This window comes from Pelodiscus sinensis, chromosome 17, assembly GCF_049634645.1.
Source record: "Pelodiscus sinensis isolate JC-2024 chromosome 17, ASM4963464v1, whole genome shotgun sequence".
NCBI lineage: Eukaryota > Metazoa > Chordata > Testudines > Trionychidae > Pelodiscus > Pelodiscus sinensis.
In genome coordinates, this window is record NC_134727.1 from 25,315,358 (window position 1) to 25,333,896 (window position 18,539).

The window sequence follows — 18,539 nt, forward strand, 5'->3', positions numbered from 1 at the left end:
AATGCTTTTGGGGAAAAAAAGCCCCATAATAGTATTTTGCTTTGATTGTGGCAGTTGATTTTATACTAGGCTAAGGCACTGTCTACACTGACATTAGATAGTCTGCGGGTAAAAATGCCAGGAGTCAATTCACATTAGTGCTCTCGTTGTTGCTAATATCAGCACTACAAACACTGTGTTTTGGTGACCATTTGTCACCAGTATAGGCCCAACCTAAGATAATATTAACTTTGCTACACTATGAACAGGTCAGGCATTCACCCCTGGCTCACTTTACTTTTTTAGTGTGCTTTTAGAAAATAAGATAGAGAGCTAGATGTTTTGGTGTATATACTTTACTTGTCTGAGAGCTGTCCTGATATGAAGGATCCAACCAGTACACCCACAAAAAACAAGGAGGCAGTTAAGGGAGCTTTCCAGTCATCATCACATACCAGATTCCACTGCAAGAGAAAAAGAGTGAGCCTTAACATTAAAAGTTTATTAGTATACACTTAGATTTCTCTTCTCAATTAACCAAGATTAATCCAAATACCTTGATGGTAATTATTAAAATGTACACTCTGAAAGCAAAAAAAGCCCCCACCAAACAAAAAACAGTCAAACAGTTTAGGCCCCAAAAATGTAATTTTGTCAAAGATAATTTAAATGGCGGAATTAGATTCCAGAGCCTAATTCTGAAGCAAGGGTGGAATCTAAGCAAGGGTGAAAAACTTGGAGCCTCAGGCTACATGTATACTGCAGCCTTCTTCCGCAAAAGCTTATGCAAATGAAGCGCGGAGTAGAATATTACTGTGCTTCATTTGCATAATTAATTAGCAGCCGTTTTTGCACAAGAGGCTTTCGTGCAAAAAGGAACTGTGTAGACAGCTCTTTTATGCCCCAAATCCCCATCTTGCGCAAGAGCCATTCTTCCTAATTTTGTCAGTCTACACAACTCCTTTTTGCGCAAAAGCCTCTTGTGCAAAAACAGCTGCTAATTCTACTCCACGCTTCATTTGCATAAACTTTTGCGGAAGAAGGCTGCAGTATAGACGTAACCTCAGTAACAAAATATTAGTCACATATCATGTGTTTTTTCCCCACCTCTAAATGTAATGCAAGAGATTCTTCTTCTTTGAAATTAAGGTAAGACAACTAGTGTTACAGTGTTCCTTTATGGGCCTTATCTAACTCCTACTAAAAGACAATGGAAACATCCTATTAAAGTAAAATAAAGAACAGAAAGGGATCATTTAAAAATCTTCCATTAGATCCTTGGATTTCTGTCTTTGGACAAAATGCAGAGAACTGCAATGCAAACTTTTATTAACATAAAACATTTTCCTCCACTCAGCAGAAAACAAAGTATCCATTGTGCCCTGTTATGCAAGCTAGGTTTGTGATATGCTATGTTTTTTTGTCCACTATGCATCCAAAGAGTACAGAATAAGCAGTTATTCAGGAGCAGAATTTCTAGATATGGTTCTTACTGTAACACCTCCCTCCCCCCAAAATCACGCTTAGGGGAAATATGCAAAAAGAAGGGAAACAAAGAACGCAGAGCTCTCAAAATTCTGATTGGGATTTTTTTGGGAACGTCCCTTCGAAGAAATGAAAATAAACTCTCTCTCTCTTTGTCCAGTGTTTGAGTCTTATTATTGAAAAATATTGGGGGCGGGGAAGAGGGGAAAAAGATACTCAAGACAATAAAGGCATGCAATAATTAATTGTCCATGTAGCTCAGGGGAAGCTGATCAGATATTACTGAACTAATAAAGCATTCTTAAAGCACTTTAAATCTTACAACGATGTATTAACAGTAAGTAATGAAGGAGCCTTCATTTTATTCATAATATTTGGATTTTTTAAAATTATTTAGTAGCGCCAAACAAAACAAAGCCAGCAGGGAAGCCAAGTCACCTGTAGCTAGCTGTTATATCACCTCCACAGGAATAGTTGTGATAGAAATGTAGCCATGTTAGTCTGGTGTAGCTGAAACAAAATACAGGACTATGTAGCACTTTAAAGACTAACAAGATGGTTTATTAGATGATGAGCTTTCATGGGCCAGACCCACTTCCTCAGATCAAATAGTGGAAGAAAATAGTCACAACCATATATACCAAAGGATACAATTAAAAAAAATGAACACATATGAAAAGGACAAATCACATTTCAGAACAGAAGGGGGATGTAATTACAAAGATAGCTTCCCTAATTATCACCTCTAATACCATTAACTCAGACATCTACCCTTCCCCACCTCTAATATCATTAACTCACAGGCATTCACCTTCCTCCCCTCCTGCCCCCCCCCCCCCCACCCGGCATCCCCCTTCTGTTCTGAAATGTGATTTGTCCTTTTCATATGTGTTCATTTTTTTTAATTGTATCCTTTGGTATATATGGTTATGACTATTTTCTTCCACTATTTGATCTGAAGAAGTGGGTCTGGCCCACGAAAGCTCATCATCTAATAAACCATCTTGTTAGTCTTTAAAGTGCTTCATAGTCCTTTATTTTGTTTCAGGAATAGTTGTGGCATTCACCCCTGCTGAGGTTTGTTTGTGGAAGGGATTTAACAGAGGACCAATGAGTTTTGGAGAAGAGGAACAGGAGCTCTGCAACCTAACAGCAGGCTGAGCATGTGACTAGAAGCCAGAAACTCAGGAGTTCTAATTCTAGTTCCACCTGTGATACAGGGCCAAATCCTGCTTGTCATCTGAAGAAGTGGGCTGTGCCCATGAAAGCTCATGATACCACCTACATGTTCTGTTAGTCTATAAAGTGCTACCAGACTATTTGTTGTTTTTTAAGTTCATCCTGTACAGACTAACTTGGCTACCCCTGAAGCTTCATCCCTACAGTTACACTGATTTAAATGCTACAGATTGTTTAAAGTGGTGGTTTCAAACTTCCTCATGACCCAGTTGAAGAAAATTGTTGATGCCCGTGACCTGACATAATTTGATTGGAATGTGGTCTCTGAGGTGGGGCTGAAGATGTGAGCTTTGAGGTATAAAAGGGAGCATTGGAGAGGAAAGGGGTTTAAGGCTGGGCAAAAGGGACTTACCTTGAGCAGCTCCTGGTCAGCAGTGCAGCGGGGTACTAAGACAGGGTTCCTGCTTCTCCTGGCACCGCAGACCATGCTGTGCCACCGAAGCAGCCAGCAGCAGGTTCCCAGCCAATGGAAATGCGGAGCTAGTGCTCGGAGTAGGGGCAGTGCATGGAGCGATGAATGCTTGCTTTCCCCGTCCCCCACCTAGAAGCCAGGCCTGTTGTATAGTCTGTGGTACCAGGACAAGAAGGGAGCTGCCTTAGCACTTCCACTGGTCACCGCACCCCCCTGCAGCAACGAGACCCAGTGTGTGACATTCCATGACCCAGTACTGGGGCACAACCCTTTGATTGAAAACCACTGGGTTAAAGAGTGGATCCTGGGCCTCCTGCCCAACAAGGATTCTCAGAGAACAAAGCAATCCAAGGGAGAACTTGGCATCCCAGAGAGGGAAGCAACTTCCAGAGTGACCAGCAGTTATTGATGACAGCCCTTTCCAGAATACTAATGACCCTTAAAGACTAGCAGGCCTGAACAACAAAAGGGAGAAAACCACTGGCCCAGAGCAGAGTACCATCCACAAATGAGAGAGGGGTAAGACCACCATTCTCCAAAGGCTTGGATGTAGTGAGCTGGCAATATCCAGCATGCAAGTCTTTGGAGAACAGTGTTTGTTCCTCACGGTCCTCTTCAGTACCTCAGGCTCCATAACCTCCGCCTGTCCCACACAAACCCTCCTTCGTTCACCACTCCCTTTCCAGAAAGGAACAAGAAACGTCCTCAGTGCAGACTGGCACTGGACATCCATCCAGCCAACAGGCTTACGCTGCCTGGGCAACTCTTTTCAGCTGCTGACCTCATGCTAACTTAGCTCTTCCTTGTCTCTATTATCTGTGTAGCCTACCCACCCACTACTGCAGGCTTGGGCAAAATCTGACCCACCGAAGCACCAGATCTGGCCCATGAAGACAGTGAGGAACCCCAGACAGGCTCCTCTGCTTGCCCCACAGTCCTGCACACCGCTCAGAAACAGGGCTGCTGAGCACCATTTCTGTTTCAAAACTGGAGGGGAGGGGAAAAAGTTTCAGGAGCTGCCCCCACCCCAAGCACAATCCCATTTGCTGGTTTCTGCCCAGAAACTGGCAAATGAGAGCTGCCTGTTTGAATAACAGGCAGCCAAGAAAAACCACAGCCCCTTTCCTCAGCTCTGTTATTCACATAAGCACATTGCTGGGTGGGCGGGCAGGCAGGCAGGGAAAGGTTTTAAGCTCTGCAAGCCTTAGCCGGGCAGAGACAGGAAAGCTGGTTTGGCTGTTGGCTAGTAAGTCTCCTGGCTAGAGCCTGCCTCTAGCACTCCAGCCGCTCCCTTCCCTAGCCCTCTGCCCCCTCATCAACATACCCAAACCCTCTGGGGAAGCATAAGGATCTTGCGGAAAAAGGGATTTTTGTGCAAAACGGCCATGGCCACAATGCTTGTTTTTGCGCAATAAACCCTTTTTGTGCAAAACCGGCTTGGAATAGATTATGCAAATAAAGCACGACAAAATGCTAATCAGCGCGTCATTTGCATTGCCTCTTCCAGCAAAAGCCGTAGTGTAGACGTAGCCTGAGTGACAGAATATCCACAATATACCTAAGTGAATTGTTCTAATAATTACCTCACTGTTAAACACCTAAAATTTATTTCCACTGTAAATTTGGTTAGCTTCAGCTTACAGGCATTAGATCATTTCATGCCTTTGCCCACCATATTTCAGAACCCATTAGTAAAATAAATCTTCTCCCTATGTAGGTACATATTAAGAATATCAATGGTTAACTGGATAACCAGTTAATCAGTAAGGGATTGGAGCAGCTCCAACCTCACAAGGCCCAGCAGAGGCAGGTGCTGCTCCCGCCTGTTGTGAGCCCAGCCCAGCTCCCTGGCTGCAGGCAGAGGTTGTTCTGATTGGCCGGCAGGCTCCGATTGGGAGCCAGCCAGCAGCAGCAGCCCCAGCCCCAGCTCTGGGACTGGGGCTGTCACCGCCGGCAGGCTCCAAGCCCTATTGCTGGGAGCCTGTCGCCAGGAAGCTCCTGGGGCTGGAGCTGCTTCCAGCAGGGTCCCAGCCCCGGCACTGGAGTTTGGATGAGATCCCACTTAGGGGCCAGGATCCCATTTAGTCAGTTAACCAGTTAACTGATCGATCAGTGTTTTACATCCCTAGTACATATAGGGCACATTTATGCAAGGATAAAAGATCTGTGGCACAGCCATTGCTGACCCAGATCATCCTACTTTGCTTCATGGAGCTAAAATCTGACACAGGCCAGCTAATGATATTTTATCCCTATGTAGATGTACCCACAGAGTGTGATCAAATCACCACTCATGTTTTATTTTGATAAGCTAAATCTGCAACCCGCAGTCCCCCAGTCTGTCCCCTTCCCCCCCACACCTCTACCGCAGTGAGGCACTGGAATCCTGCACTTCCTACTGCTCCCCTCCCTCACAGTACACAAAGAAGTGGTCAGGGAAAAGGGCAGATGGGGATGCACAGGCTGCATGCAGCCAACTGAGATGAAGGACAACAACTCATGTGGTCCACTTATTAATCATGGTTGCCCATCGCTAAGCTAAATAGATTCAGCTTCAGTCTTTTACTATATGGCCATGGTCACTAACTCATCGATCATGATTGACTGGTCGATCCTGGAGGCTTGACCAGTTGATCGCGAGGCTTTGGGGGCCCCCCTTCACTGCCCCCCACACCCAAGATGCAGGCCGTGCTGATGCTACCTCCAGGGATCATGGTGGTAGCACGGGCTTCCTGCGGTGTCGGGGAGGAGTTCTGCAGCTGAGCGCCAGGTCCCGGAAGTGCGTGGGCTGCTCTCCCCCCTGCCCCAACAGCCGGTGCGGTACCTAGAACGCCAGTCCATCGCGCGCTGGGGACTTTGTTCCCCTGCTGCCTTCCTACACGCAGGGGAGGAGGTGGGGGATCTGGGACTGTCGGCTCCAGCTGCTCGGGTGGCACACGCTGCTGTGGGGAGTGGAGAAGCAAGGCACGCACTGCCCCAGTGGTCGGGACTCCGCCTCCCCCTGCGCAGGAAGGCATCAGGCGTGTGATGGACCAGCGTTTCAGCTACCGCAACACTGTTTGGGGAATTGGGGAGCAGCCTGTGCACCTCCTGGGCCTTGACTTGCAGCTGCAGGACCCCCAGGTATTGGTCCCTGTCCCTTCCCTCCACTCAGACCCCCACAAGTACCCTGCCCCAGCATCCACCAGCACCCTGTCCCCTGCCCCAGCACCCACTGGCGCCCATCCCCAGAATCCTGTCCCAGCATCCACAAGCACTCTGGCCCCTGCCACAGCACCCACTGGCACCCTTCCCCAGAATACTGTCCCAGAACCCACAAGCAGAATTGGGGCCACATTAGTGAGTTTTGAGGGGTTTGGAGGGGTTGTGTTTTTGTATCTCACTTGTGTGGCCCCGACTGACTTTTCTGTGGGCCAGTGACCCCTGACTCAAAACAGGGTACCCGCCCTTCTCATAAATAAAGACAATGCTGAAACCTTTTGTGTTTGACATTTTATTTAAAAATGAAGCCTGGCCAAGAAGCCCATAATTGGGGTCAAGTCCTCATCTGGCCACAGCATCATAACACTCCTGTAGCCCCCACCCCGACTCCAAATCTGAGCCTATCATACACTGGAACCCCCTGTCCTGAGCCTCTCACACCCCTAAACTCCTGCATCCCCACATCCTCAATCTTCTGCCACAACACTCTTGCACCATCCACATACTGCAAATCTGTGTCCTGAGCTCATCATACTCCCAACATCTCTGCCCTGAACCCCTCACACCCCCAACCCAAACTCCTGCACCCTCACATCCAGAAGCCTGTGGCTTGCTCAGCACGCCAACCCTCCATATAAACCCAGCACGCCCCAGCCTGGAGCACCCTCCCTGAGCCAACATCCCCTTCTCCACATTCTCCTGCATTCAAATTCCCTCCCAGAGCTTGCCCCTGTCACTTTTTCCCAAACCTAAATCCCTCAATCACACCCCAGAGCCCGCATCTCCTGTCTCAACTCAGTAAGGGTACGGCTAGACTGCAGGAGTTTTTCCAGCAAATACTCATTCCACATGGAATGAGGGGACTTCCAAAAGAAGGGGGTTTCTGACATTTGGCCCAATTTAGACGGGCCAAATGTCGGAAAAATTTCTTCTTCCTTTTTTTCCACTGCCGAACAAAAGCAGCAGTGTAACTGTACCTTGAGAGTGTATAAGGGCCAGGGATAGCAAGTGATAGAGAGAAGGGGAACAGAGAGGGCAGGGCCTCAAGGAAGGGGTGGGATCTTAGGGGAAGGATGGGGTGGTAGATCTTGGCTTGTCCTGACATTTAAAAAGTGAGTGTAAAAAGTGGGTGTAAAAAGATTGGAGACCACTGCTATATGTTAAGTTACCAGACCATGAATCATTCTTGCAGCTTTTTGCTAAAATCTTTCCAACTACTGAATTCTTTACTGTTTGCATCACATATCAGCTGATCCATAATCTGTTTTAAAAAAGTCAACATTAACACTTCATCTTTTCTCAGGCAATTGTTTTAAAATGCTTAGGTGCAAGTTACCTGGTCTTGAATATTTCAAAATGTCAAACTGCATACATGATTTAGATCATGGCATAGAGAGTATGCTTTTAAAGTTTGCAGATAATACCAAGCTAGGACAGATTGCAAAAGGATAGGATTATAATTCAAAATGACCTGGACAAACTGGAGCAATGGTCTGAGGTAAACAGGATAAACTTCAATAAGGACGAATGCAAAGTACACCGTTTAGGAAGGAATAATCAGTTTCACACATACAAAATGGGAAGTGACTGTCTGGGAAGCAGTACTGCAGAAAGGGACGTAGGGGGTCATAGTGAACCACATGCTGAATATGAGTTAACAGTGTGACACTCTTGCATTCTGGGAGGTACTAACAGGAGTGTTGTAAGCAAGACGCAAGAAGTAATTGTTCCGCTCTACTCTGTTTTGATCAACTGGAGTACTGTGTCCAGTTCTGGATGCCACATTTCAGGAAAAATGTGAACAAACTGGAAAAGGTCCAAAATAGGGATGTGAATGACTGGTCGACACATTCGTTGACCAATTGCTTCCCACCCTCCCTTGCTGCCTCCATCAGAAAGAGGCAGAAAGGAGGGAGGGGAGAAGGAAAGAAAGGGGTCCTTCAAAGCATCCACACTGCATGGAGCTTGGGGTCAGCTGGGGACTCCATGCAATGCTGCTGCTTTGAAATGCCGCAGGGAACACTGAGCCAGTGGGGAACTGTTTGAGTCCCCCGCTGGCCCCGGGCTCCCTGCAGTGCTTTTGCCTTTGATGTGTAGCAATAGTCTGGGGCTGTCGCTACACTTCAAAGGTGGAAGCGCCCTTATCGACTAATCGCATATTCAATTAGCCAATTAATCTAAATTTAACATCTCTAGTTCAAAGAAGAGCAACAAAAATAATAAAAAGTCTAGAAAACATGACCTATGAGAGGAGATTGAAAGAACTGGGTTTGTGTATTTTGGAAAAGAGAAAACTGAGAGGGGACATAACAGCTTTCAAGTACCTAAAAGGCTCTTATAAGGAAGAGGAAGAAAAATTATTGTCCTTAACCTCAGATGATAGGATAAGAAGAAATGGGCTTAAACTGCAGTATGGGAAGTTTAGGTTGGACATTATGAAAAACTTCCTGTCAAGATGATTAAACACTAAAATGAATTGCTTGGGGAGGTTGTGGAGTCTCCATCATTAGAGATTTGTAAGAGTACGTTAGACACACATCTGTTTAGCATGATTTGGGTGGTTGGTCCTGCCATGAGGACAGGGGACAGGACTTGATGATCTTTCGAGGTCTCTTTCAGTTCTAGTATTCTATTCTATGATTCTGCTGAAGTTAAATATTCACCCTAGTCACTGTAGCAATAAAAAATATGAATGCACTGTCCAGCTTCTTTCCAGATATAGAACAGAAATATTTATTTTCTTTTATGCAATATTCGAGTAATGGGTTGCATGCAATAATAGTGATTGTTACAGAGGATGCGGGAAGAATTTCTTCTTTAACCTTGGTAGGCCCTTAGAAAGTATCTCATATTAAATGCAAAAAAAAAAAAAAAAAAAAAAAAAAATCAGAAGACTAATGGATTAAAAAATTGGACATTCTCTGCTAGTAACCAAAATCTTTCCCTGAACAGGATGATGAAACTTTAATAATTTATTATGTGTTTAATAATTATGTGTTTTGAATAGGGATGTTAAATTGTGGTTACCGAGCTAATCGTATAGTTGATACAAATTGTATCGACTATACAATAGGACTGTTATGCAGAGCCGCAGTGGGGGTAGCTCCAGGAGCCACCCATGCTGCAGCTCTGCATTTTAATTTAGTAAGAGCTGCTGAGCTCTTACTACATTTAAAATGCACAGGCACAATATCCATGTGAGCCGGGACTGGTGCTGGAGCAGCCTCTGTTTGTTGCGGCCAACCTGGCTGAAGGCAGGAGATGGGGAAGCAGTCCCTGCCTGTGGCCAGCCCTGGCTGATGCAAACAGGGGCTGCTTGGCAACAGAAGCCCAGTCCGCCGGGAGGAGGAGGGCCCAGCTTCTCGCTGGGACCCTGCAGACAGGGGCTGCTTTGCAGCAGCCTCCCCATCCTGCCCTTCACTGCCTCTGATAGAAGCAGTGGGGGGAGCACCCCAGAGCCGGTGTTGGGGGGAACCAGCTTTTAAGCCGGTTCCCCCCAGCACCAGCTAGTGTCCCCCTCCCCGCCCTTGCTGCCTCTCAGATACTCCCCCCTCTCAGAGAAGCAGCAAGGAGGTGGGGCACTACAGGGAGCACGGGGTGAGCAGGACTCAATCAGTCCCACTCACCCCGTTCCCACTGCGGCACTTCAGCCTTTGAAATGTAGCAAGACACAGGGGCTCTCACTACATTTCAAAGACTGAAGTGCCGCAGTGGGAACCTGCACTTCAGTCCCCGCTCACACCATTTCCCCACTCTGCCTCTGCCTCCCCTGTCCCGCTGCAGACATGGTGCTGGGGGGAAAACCAGCTTTTAAGTTGGCTCCCCACAGCACCAGCTCCTGCTCCCCCCCTTCCCTTGTGGCCTCTGATAGCGGCAGCGGCGGGGAGGCAACTAGTTGAGTCACCGTTTGACTATCCCATAAGTTTATAGGATAGTCAACTAGTCGCTTACATCCCTAGTTTTGCACTAAAGAGTGGATTAGACTATTTCCATATCCAACATGAGTGTAAATGTCACCAGCCTTGCCTGAAACAGACAATACATGTATACAAACTAGGGCTGTAAAATCCCATTTAATTAGTTAACCAGTTAAGCGCTTCAGCCCGATTGCTTCCAACCCTGCACTGGGCTGCTGGCGGGCTGGGAATCAGCAGCCTCATTCAAGGCCAGAAGAAGCAGCTGAGGTGGAGCGGAAGCGTGAGGAAGGGTTCCACTTCTCAGCTGCCACTTCTGGTCCCTGCACAAGGCTGCTGACTCTCAGTGTGGGCTGCAGGCCAGAGGCTGCTCTTGGATAACGGTTAAGTGGTTAACTGGTTACCCACTCACATCCCTAATACAAACGGGAGTTTGCAATACACACTGGTCTTTTAAAGTTTTCTTTCAGCCAGAATTCATTGCTTAGCTTCACTCTGTGTTCTAATGCACAGTGTCTTCACAGAAACAAATGGGCATTCATCCTGACAAGGAAACACTGCAACTCACTGATTTCTTCTCTAGTTCAGAATCTATCCCACAGACACTGCAAACAATTTTTCAAAAAGAAAAGTCTATTATGTTCCTATCACCAAACAAAACTAGTGAGCCTAAACTTGGAAATCTTAGCAAACCACATTTAGCACCTTGGAAATATGGAGCAAGTGACTACTGCCAAAAAAACCAACTGAATGGTTTAGTTGGTTATCCATCAAACTATATATAATATTTCATGATTACTCAATACGCCAATAAATAATCATCACCCACTGCAGAATAAATGCTAATCCAAAAAGGAATCCTACATTAGTAAAGATCTTCCCCCTCACCTATCACACCCCCTACAACCACCAATGGAAATGGGCATCTATTTAAATACATTACTACTAACATGGGGCAAAGGTCCAAATGGCCAAAGATTATGCTGAGCCATTTATAGCATCACTGGCAAAAGCAGTCTATACATAAATGGTTAGTCTCAATTTGTCATGTCATATTTGTGAATTAGCTGTATGAAGTAATATTTCACTACCAGCTTTTATGGATCTTTCACTGTATATACACAACGTGTTATCCAATTACAGTATGTGTTGTGTCTGAGTGTCCAGAGACTAAAATTTTCTTCTGATCACTGGCCCAGGGCCACTTCTTGGACATTCATGGGTACTGAAAGTTTTCATACTGCTCTGCCAATGCGTTACTTAAACAAGCAGATGGCAAGATAGCCAATCTTAAAATGCCACTTCCATTACTATCTTGGCTTTTCTCCAGTTTAATAAAGCAGTTTAGGAGCTGTAATGAAGAGAAGTGCGAGAGAAAGAAGCAAATGTGACGAACCTGAAATTACAGTTTTCCAAGGGTTTAGAGACTCTCGGTGAAATATCAGTGATTTAAAGACAATAAGTCACTTTAAATAGGAAAATATGGGCCAGACAGCAATCAGATTATTGATATTTTAAGATCCAATATCTTGTTTGGCCATGAATAAACACTATACATGAATGCTGGAGTCTTCAGTTTGCTAGTGGCATATGGAAACGGTTCTTAAACTGTGATCTACAAGGCCACCACTGTCACAACAACGAAGTATTGCCAGCCTTTAGGAAATCATGCTTCCTGATGAGCGTCCAGAAATCTTGCAGGAATTAAGACTCCGAGGGTACATCTACACTGCATGCTTATTTCGAAATAAGCTATTCCGGAATAGTTATTCCAAAACAGCTTATTCGAAATAGAGCATCTGCACTGCAGAGAAGCCTCAAAATTAGTCTAAGGCAGGCTCCCCTAATGAAATAGCATGTCTATCTCGATTTAGAGCACCAGGAGGCACTGGGGAGGAATAACTTAGAATGGCCCTGGTGAGGGGCTATTTCAAAATAGCAGCAGTGGAGCATCTACACATGTCTTATTTCAAAATAGCTATTTTGGAAGAGGAGTTATTCCTTGTGGAATGAGGTTTACAGAAGTCGGAATAAGCCGCCCGTTATTTCGATATTATTTTGAAATAACGGAATTGCTGTGTAGACACTCACATTGTTATTTCAGAATAACGCCAGTTATTCCAAAACAACAGTGCAATGTAGACACACCCTGAGTTGTAACTAATGCAAGGCCCACAACACTATACTCAAAGGTTAACTGAAAGGTTAACTAGAAGTGCTGTCTGGCATTGGTCTAGGACTGATTATAGCATATCTCAGACCAGAGAAAAATGGAATTATTCCTTCTCCAATATCCTCTCAATGTAAGCTAATGGAGTTCATGAAATTTGCCAACAATAAATGAATCAGGTATAACAGGCGTATCAGAAATGGAAAGAAGTGGGACAGGCATTCTTGTTTCCATGCTCCCACCTTCTATTGCAATTCAGTTACTCTGTCCCCATAACATGCACAAATCTATTTTAGAGGTTCTGTTCTCTCCTCTTTACATGACAACTTGGGATGAATGAGTCGTCACAAGATCCCAAAAGACCTTCTCAGTGGCTCCAAACAGATCCTGTGCAGCTGCTGCCTATTTTTTTTTCTCAGCTCAAAGTCACTCCATATAGCAGAGGAGAAAGGGCCTAGTTATATCAAAAGCAAAACAATTTCATAAAAAAAGCCACCTTTCCTCTCTGTGCTCTTTTTGTGGAACTCTTTAAAGCCGCTTGGTCTTTGTCAGCATTTGTTTCTATGCAATCGCTAGCAAGAGTCATTTTAAAATGCTGCAAAAATTGCTGCTTTTCTAATAGCATCAATGAATGTTAGATATCGATATTTAGGAACATGATGAACCCTATCACTCAAAACCAATGGCATGGAGTGTTTCTGCTGTATTGTTTTCTAAAGCTGTTGGAGAACATGCTTTTTATAGTAAGGGTTAAACCTAATCCTTTTACAAGACCTCAGCTCCCAGCAGATAGTCTTAACATGGCATTATTTCAAGTTGATTGTCAACCCTATTCACTGAAGAGTCAGAAACAGCTTCATGATAACAGTCAGGTGGCTCACAGAATGTAATGGGAAAGCAAAAGATCAACAACAAATAATTTGCAACGTTGATCTGTTTCTCAACATCCTTGGCAAGTCAGCAACAAATTCCATCAATTGTAGGTGAGGAAGCACAAGCAGATTATGTGACTTGACAAAGGTCAAAGAAGTCTGTGGGGCATCTGTGAATCAGACTCCATGTAGTCTGACTACTACTCCTTTCATTTAACTCAGGAGTGGGGAACTATCCATGATTTCTAGTCATGGGAGCTGCAGGGGCAGGCAAACTTGAAGATTTCCTGATCGTGGGTCCATTCTTGTGCCTATGGGCCACGTGGACAGCTAAGCACCATAGCTTCCCTCCCATGGCAGGGCGAGGCAATGCTCACAGTTCCAACCTGGGGGGGGAGGGGTTTGGCAAGGAATGGGGATGCTGAGGGGCCTATAGGCTGGAAGTTTCCCACCCCAATCTCACTGTTAGTCCATAACCTAACCTTACTGTTTATATGCCACATAATAAAATGGATGAGAGTCCAGAGGAACTTAACATCTCACATACTATCAAATATTTGATTTGTCCTCTGCACAAAGCCCTGATTTGTTGATCTTAGTTACCATTGCTTTTCTTTGGAGAGTATTTCTGTACAATCTGTTGTGTTTAAAATTGGGCATTTGGAACCAACATACACCCCCAAATTCCTAGCATTATAGGGAACTCAGCTCCAACACTTAAAGCATTTTTAATTAATTTAGTCATTATGAATTTCCACCCCTTTAATTCAACAATGGAAAGTATTTAAAAAATTGAATTTTATAATTAAATAGGATTATGAGCACAGAACTACTAAGAAAAATTAACCTGTTAAACTGGCATTTCTTTTATTTTCTCATCAAATGCTCTGTAAACAATTAATGATCTGAAAAATGTACTTAGTACCTTTTATTCCAGAGGAATGCATTATGAAAATGCTATAAAAATACCACTTCAATTGCAAATGGAATGAAAACAATTCTCTTTCTCATGAAACACTACAATTATTTAAACAAGCACAGCCAAGCAATACAATAACATTCAAGAAAACAAGTGAAGATTATCAGACCAAATCAAAATTGCAGGGGGAATTTAGGTAGGTAGACATAATTAGTTTAACTGAAAATTTGATCAGGACACTGAAGGTAACACAAGAACTCTTATGAAAAGTGCTCAGAGACCATCAGCAGTCTCAGCTGGTCAAAATGCCATTTTTCAGACCCATCCACCACACCAATAAAATCCCACTTAACTCAGGGTACGTCTACACTACAGCGCTAGTTCGAACTAACTTAGTTCGAATTAGTTAATTCGAACTAAGCTAATTCGAACTAACACGTCTAGAACTAAAAACTAGTTCGAATTAGCGTTTTGCTAATTCGAACTAGCAAGTCCACATTGAGTAGACTCTGAACAGAGCTTAAGGATGGCCGGAAGCAGTGCCGGCAGGGCATCAGAGGAGGACTTAGAGCGTGGAGATGCTGTCTCAGGCTAGCCGAGGGCTGCGCTTAAAGGGTCCCGACCCCCACCCCGGACACACAGTTCTAAGGGGTGCCCCGCTTGCAAAGAAGTTCTGGCTTGGAGTGCCCGGAGTACCCACACTGGGCACATCACACCACTCGGCCATCAGCCCGGCTGCACTTGCCGCAGGCTGCCATCTGGGGAGAGGGGACAATTGGGGGGCTGCAGGAGAGCTTCCACCCCCAGAAGCCCGCAGAGCCAGCCCAGTCCTCCCCATCGGGGGCTCGTGCCCCATTCCTCCCTCACCTCCTTCCACTTACCCTTCCCTAGCCCCCCTTCTTATTGATGTACAAAATAAAGATAACGTTTCTTCCAACATTGACTCTGTCTTTATTGAACAAAACTGGGGGAGACTGGGAAAAGGAGGTGGGAGAGGGGAAGAGAAAGGCTGGGTGAGGGGAGGGCAACTTAAATGATCAGGGGTTGGGAACAGGTCCCAGATGAAGAAAGGCTACAGAGACTGGGACTGTTCAGCTTAGAAAAGAGGAGACGGAGGGGGGACAGGCTAGAGGTCTCTAAAAGCAGGGGTTGGGTGGAGAGGGTGCATTCAGAAAAGTTCTTCATGAGTTCCCATAAAGAAGGACTAGAGGACACAAAAGGAAAGGAATGGGTAGCAGGCTTGAAACTAGTAAGAGAAAGTTGTTGTTCTTCCCAAAGCAAATAGTTAACCTGCGGAACTCCTTGCTGCAGGAGGCTATGAAGGCTACAACTAGAACAGAGTTTAAAGGGAAGGGAGATAAAGTCATGGAGGTTGGGTCCATGGAGTGGTCTTAGCCAGGGGGTAGGAGTGGTGTCCCTACCCAAAGTTTGTGGAAGGCTGGAGAGGGATGGCACGAGACAAATGGCTTGGTCACTGTCTTCGGTCCATCCCCTCCAGGGTCCCTAGGGTTGGCCGCTGTCGGCAGACAGGCTACTGGGCTAGATGGACCTTTGGTCTGACCCAGGACGGCCATTGTAAGCTCAGGGCTCAGGGTCGGGGGTCTCAGTGGACCCCCTTGATTTTCATGCACACCTGCTCCTGGGTGGCCAGGCTGGCAGCTCTCCTGCCCTAGACGGCCACTTTCCTGTGCCTAGTGTGGAGATCGTGGACAAGGTCCACGATGTCCGCACTAGCCCAGGAAGGTGCCCGCCTCGTGAGGTCCAGGGCAAGCTCCCGGGAGCCGCCAGCCTGGTCCCGGGAAGAGGGGGTGGGCTGGGGGACATCGGGTGGGTGGCTCTGTGCTGTGCCAGGTGCAGGGTCTGCTGGCTGGGTGCTGGCAGGCTTGCACCTGGCACGGGCACCGTAGCCAGCCCGTGCCCCTTTAAGGGGTCCGGGGCCGGGAGGGGGGCATAGAGTTTCCCTGGTGTTGGCCAGAGTGGCCACCAGGGAAACCTGGGGAGGGCTAGCCTCCCACTAGTTCGAATTAAGGGGCTACACACCCCTTAATTCGAACTAGCTAGTTCGAACTAGGCTTAATCCTCGTAAAATGAGGTTTACCTAGTTCGAACTAAGCGCTCCGCTAGTTCGATTCAAATTCGAACTAGCGGAGCGCTAGTGTAGCGCCTATTAAAGTTAGTTCGAACTAACGTCCGTTAGTTCGAACTAACTTTGTAGTGTAGACATACCCTCAGATGGAAGAATGACACTTTGTAAACTAATATCCCAAATCCTGCAGTGTCTACTGGTTTGTCTGCACTAGAACGGTGCACTAACTAGGGATGTAAAATCCTGTTTAATTGGTTAACCAGTGAAATATGATGTTTAACTGGCTAATCAGTTAAAGGGGTGGTTGGGTGGGGAGGGGAACTGCACTAATCCACAGCAGCCTGGCTGGATCAGCCCCTGCCCCCAGTCTCATCATGGACAGGGACTGCTTTGGGCGGCCGAAGCAGCCCCTGCTGCAATGTGCACGGGCCCACCGCAGATAAGGGCTGCTTCAGAGGGCCGGAGCAGCCCCCATCCATGGTGGTGGACCCTGTAGGGCTGAAGCAGCTCCCTGCCATAGCGGGCAGGGAGCTATTTCAGCCCCAAGAGTTAATCTTTCACAACCCTAGCACTAAAATGATGACATGCACAACTTCTTAGTGCACGTTAATGTAATACCGAAATAGGACTTCATTAGTGTGCACTAAGGATCTTTTTAGTGTGTGCCAGCAGGGTCCATATGAGCTAATTAATGTGCATCATGCTAGCATCCACTACAATTTACATCCCTAAAGTGCATGCTGATGCACCATGAAAACTCTAAGACTCCCTTGCTTGACCTGGCTAGAACCTGCTCATTCTGTCAGATATTACAAAGTAATATGACAGCAGCCCATCTAAAAAAATAAAATAAAATCAACCAACATATAGTGATAAGAGAATCTTTTAAAAACAAACTTCCAATCCAATTTCAATAGAAAGGAATGCCTATTTAAGCATTTATGAATTTTATTGGAAACAATTTTCATTTGTGTTTGCCACGATAAGTGTCCCTTTGTAATGCCATCTTAGCCACAGAGTGGGGACGATGATGTCACTACTCAGCGCTGTGCACGCAGTCAGTCAGTGGTGCGATCGCCTGTTATATAAATTGACTATGATAGATTAATCTACATACCATGACCTTGTTTAGCATTTGTTTATTATTCTCCTTACTTATTTGTGGTCTACTTTTTCAGCTCCATATATAAGACTGTTATTAGGGGTTCCGCAAAATTCTTTTGAGTTTAAAAGGGTTCCGTGGCAAAATAAAATTGGGAAACATTGATGTATACTGTAATTTTAGCACTGTTGTTTATGCCTGGAAAGTTACAGAAATAACTGCTGGGCCAGCAGTTTGTAAATGATTACCTTACATGAGATAGGCATGTTCCTCAGATTAATCTGGAAGAGCCTTCCAAGTGCCAAAAAAAATCAAAAACAAAAACAAAAAAACCCTATCTGGTTTCACGAAAGAGCTTTAAAAGTTTATGGGGTGGTCGAATGAGACTGCCTATATTAGCATATAACTGATCTGCGACTCCTAGCAGTAAGTATTTCTAATGGCTGGTGATGAGACACTAGATGGGAAGGGCTCTCAGTTACTACAAGTAACCTATTCTTTCCCAGGTGTCTGGCAGGTGGGTTTTGCCGACATGCTCAGAGGCTAATGCAGGGGTGGGCAAATCCAGTCTGCCAGCGTGAGCCCCCACCACTATATTTACCTGCACCTCTGAAGGTTTGGGTGAGTGCAACTCCCATCAGCCTTGGATTGCTGTTCCAGGCCAATGGGAGCTGCAGGAAGCAGTGTCCTGCTCCACACCACTTCTTGCCACTCCCATTGGCTGGGAATGGCAAACTGCAGCCAACAGGAGTTGCTAATCCTGGCAAAACGCTGCCATTTTATTGCCCACCCCAGGCCAGAGTGGCAGAAACCTTGAGAATTGTTTGTCTTCCTTTGCATCCAGGTGTCTTGCAGGTTAAAACTAGTGTAAATGGTGAATTCTCTAATATTTGAAGTCTTTAAATCATTATTTGAGGACTTCAGTAACTCAGCCAGAGATTACGTGTCTATCACAGGAATGGGTGAGTGAGGTTCTGTATGCAGAACAAGATGCAGGATGTCAGACTAATGGTCCTTCGTAGTCTTAATGTCTATGAGATTACAAAGAGCTCCACTACAGAAGCACTGCTTTGATAATGGCACAGAAAATACACTTGTAAAGTCTGCAGGGGACATCAAGCTGAGAGGGGTTGCAAGTGCTTTGGAGGATAGGATTATAA

General features: G+C 45.6%; 1 protein-coding gene across 1 annotated transcript in view; it reads right to left on the reverse strand.

Moving 5' to 3' along the window:
- Nucleotides 1–18,539, reverse strand: part of LOC102446851 (organic cation/carnitine transporter 2) — a 58,371-nt gene that overhangs the window by 31,520 nt on the left and 8,312 nt on the right. Inside the window, exon 2 of the mRNA XM_075900351.1 lies at nt 340–443. Coding sequence (XP_075756466.1) covers nt 340–443 — 104 coding nt within the window. The remainder of the gene's footprint in view (nt 1–339; nt 444–18,539) is intronic.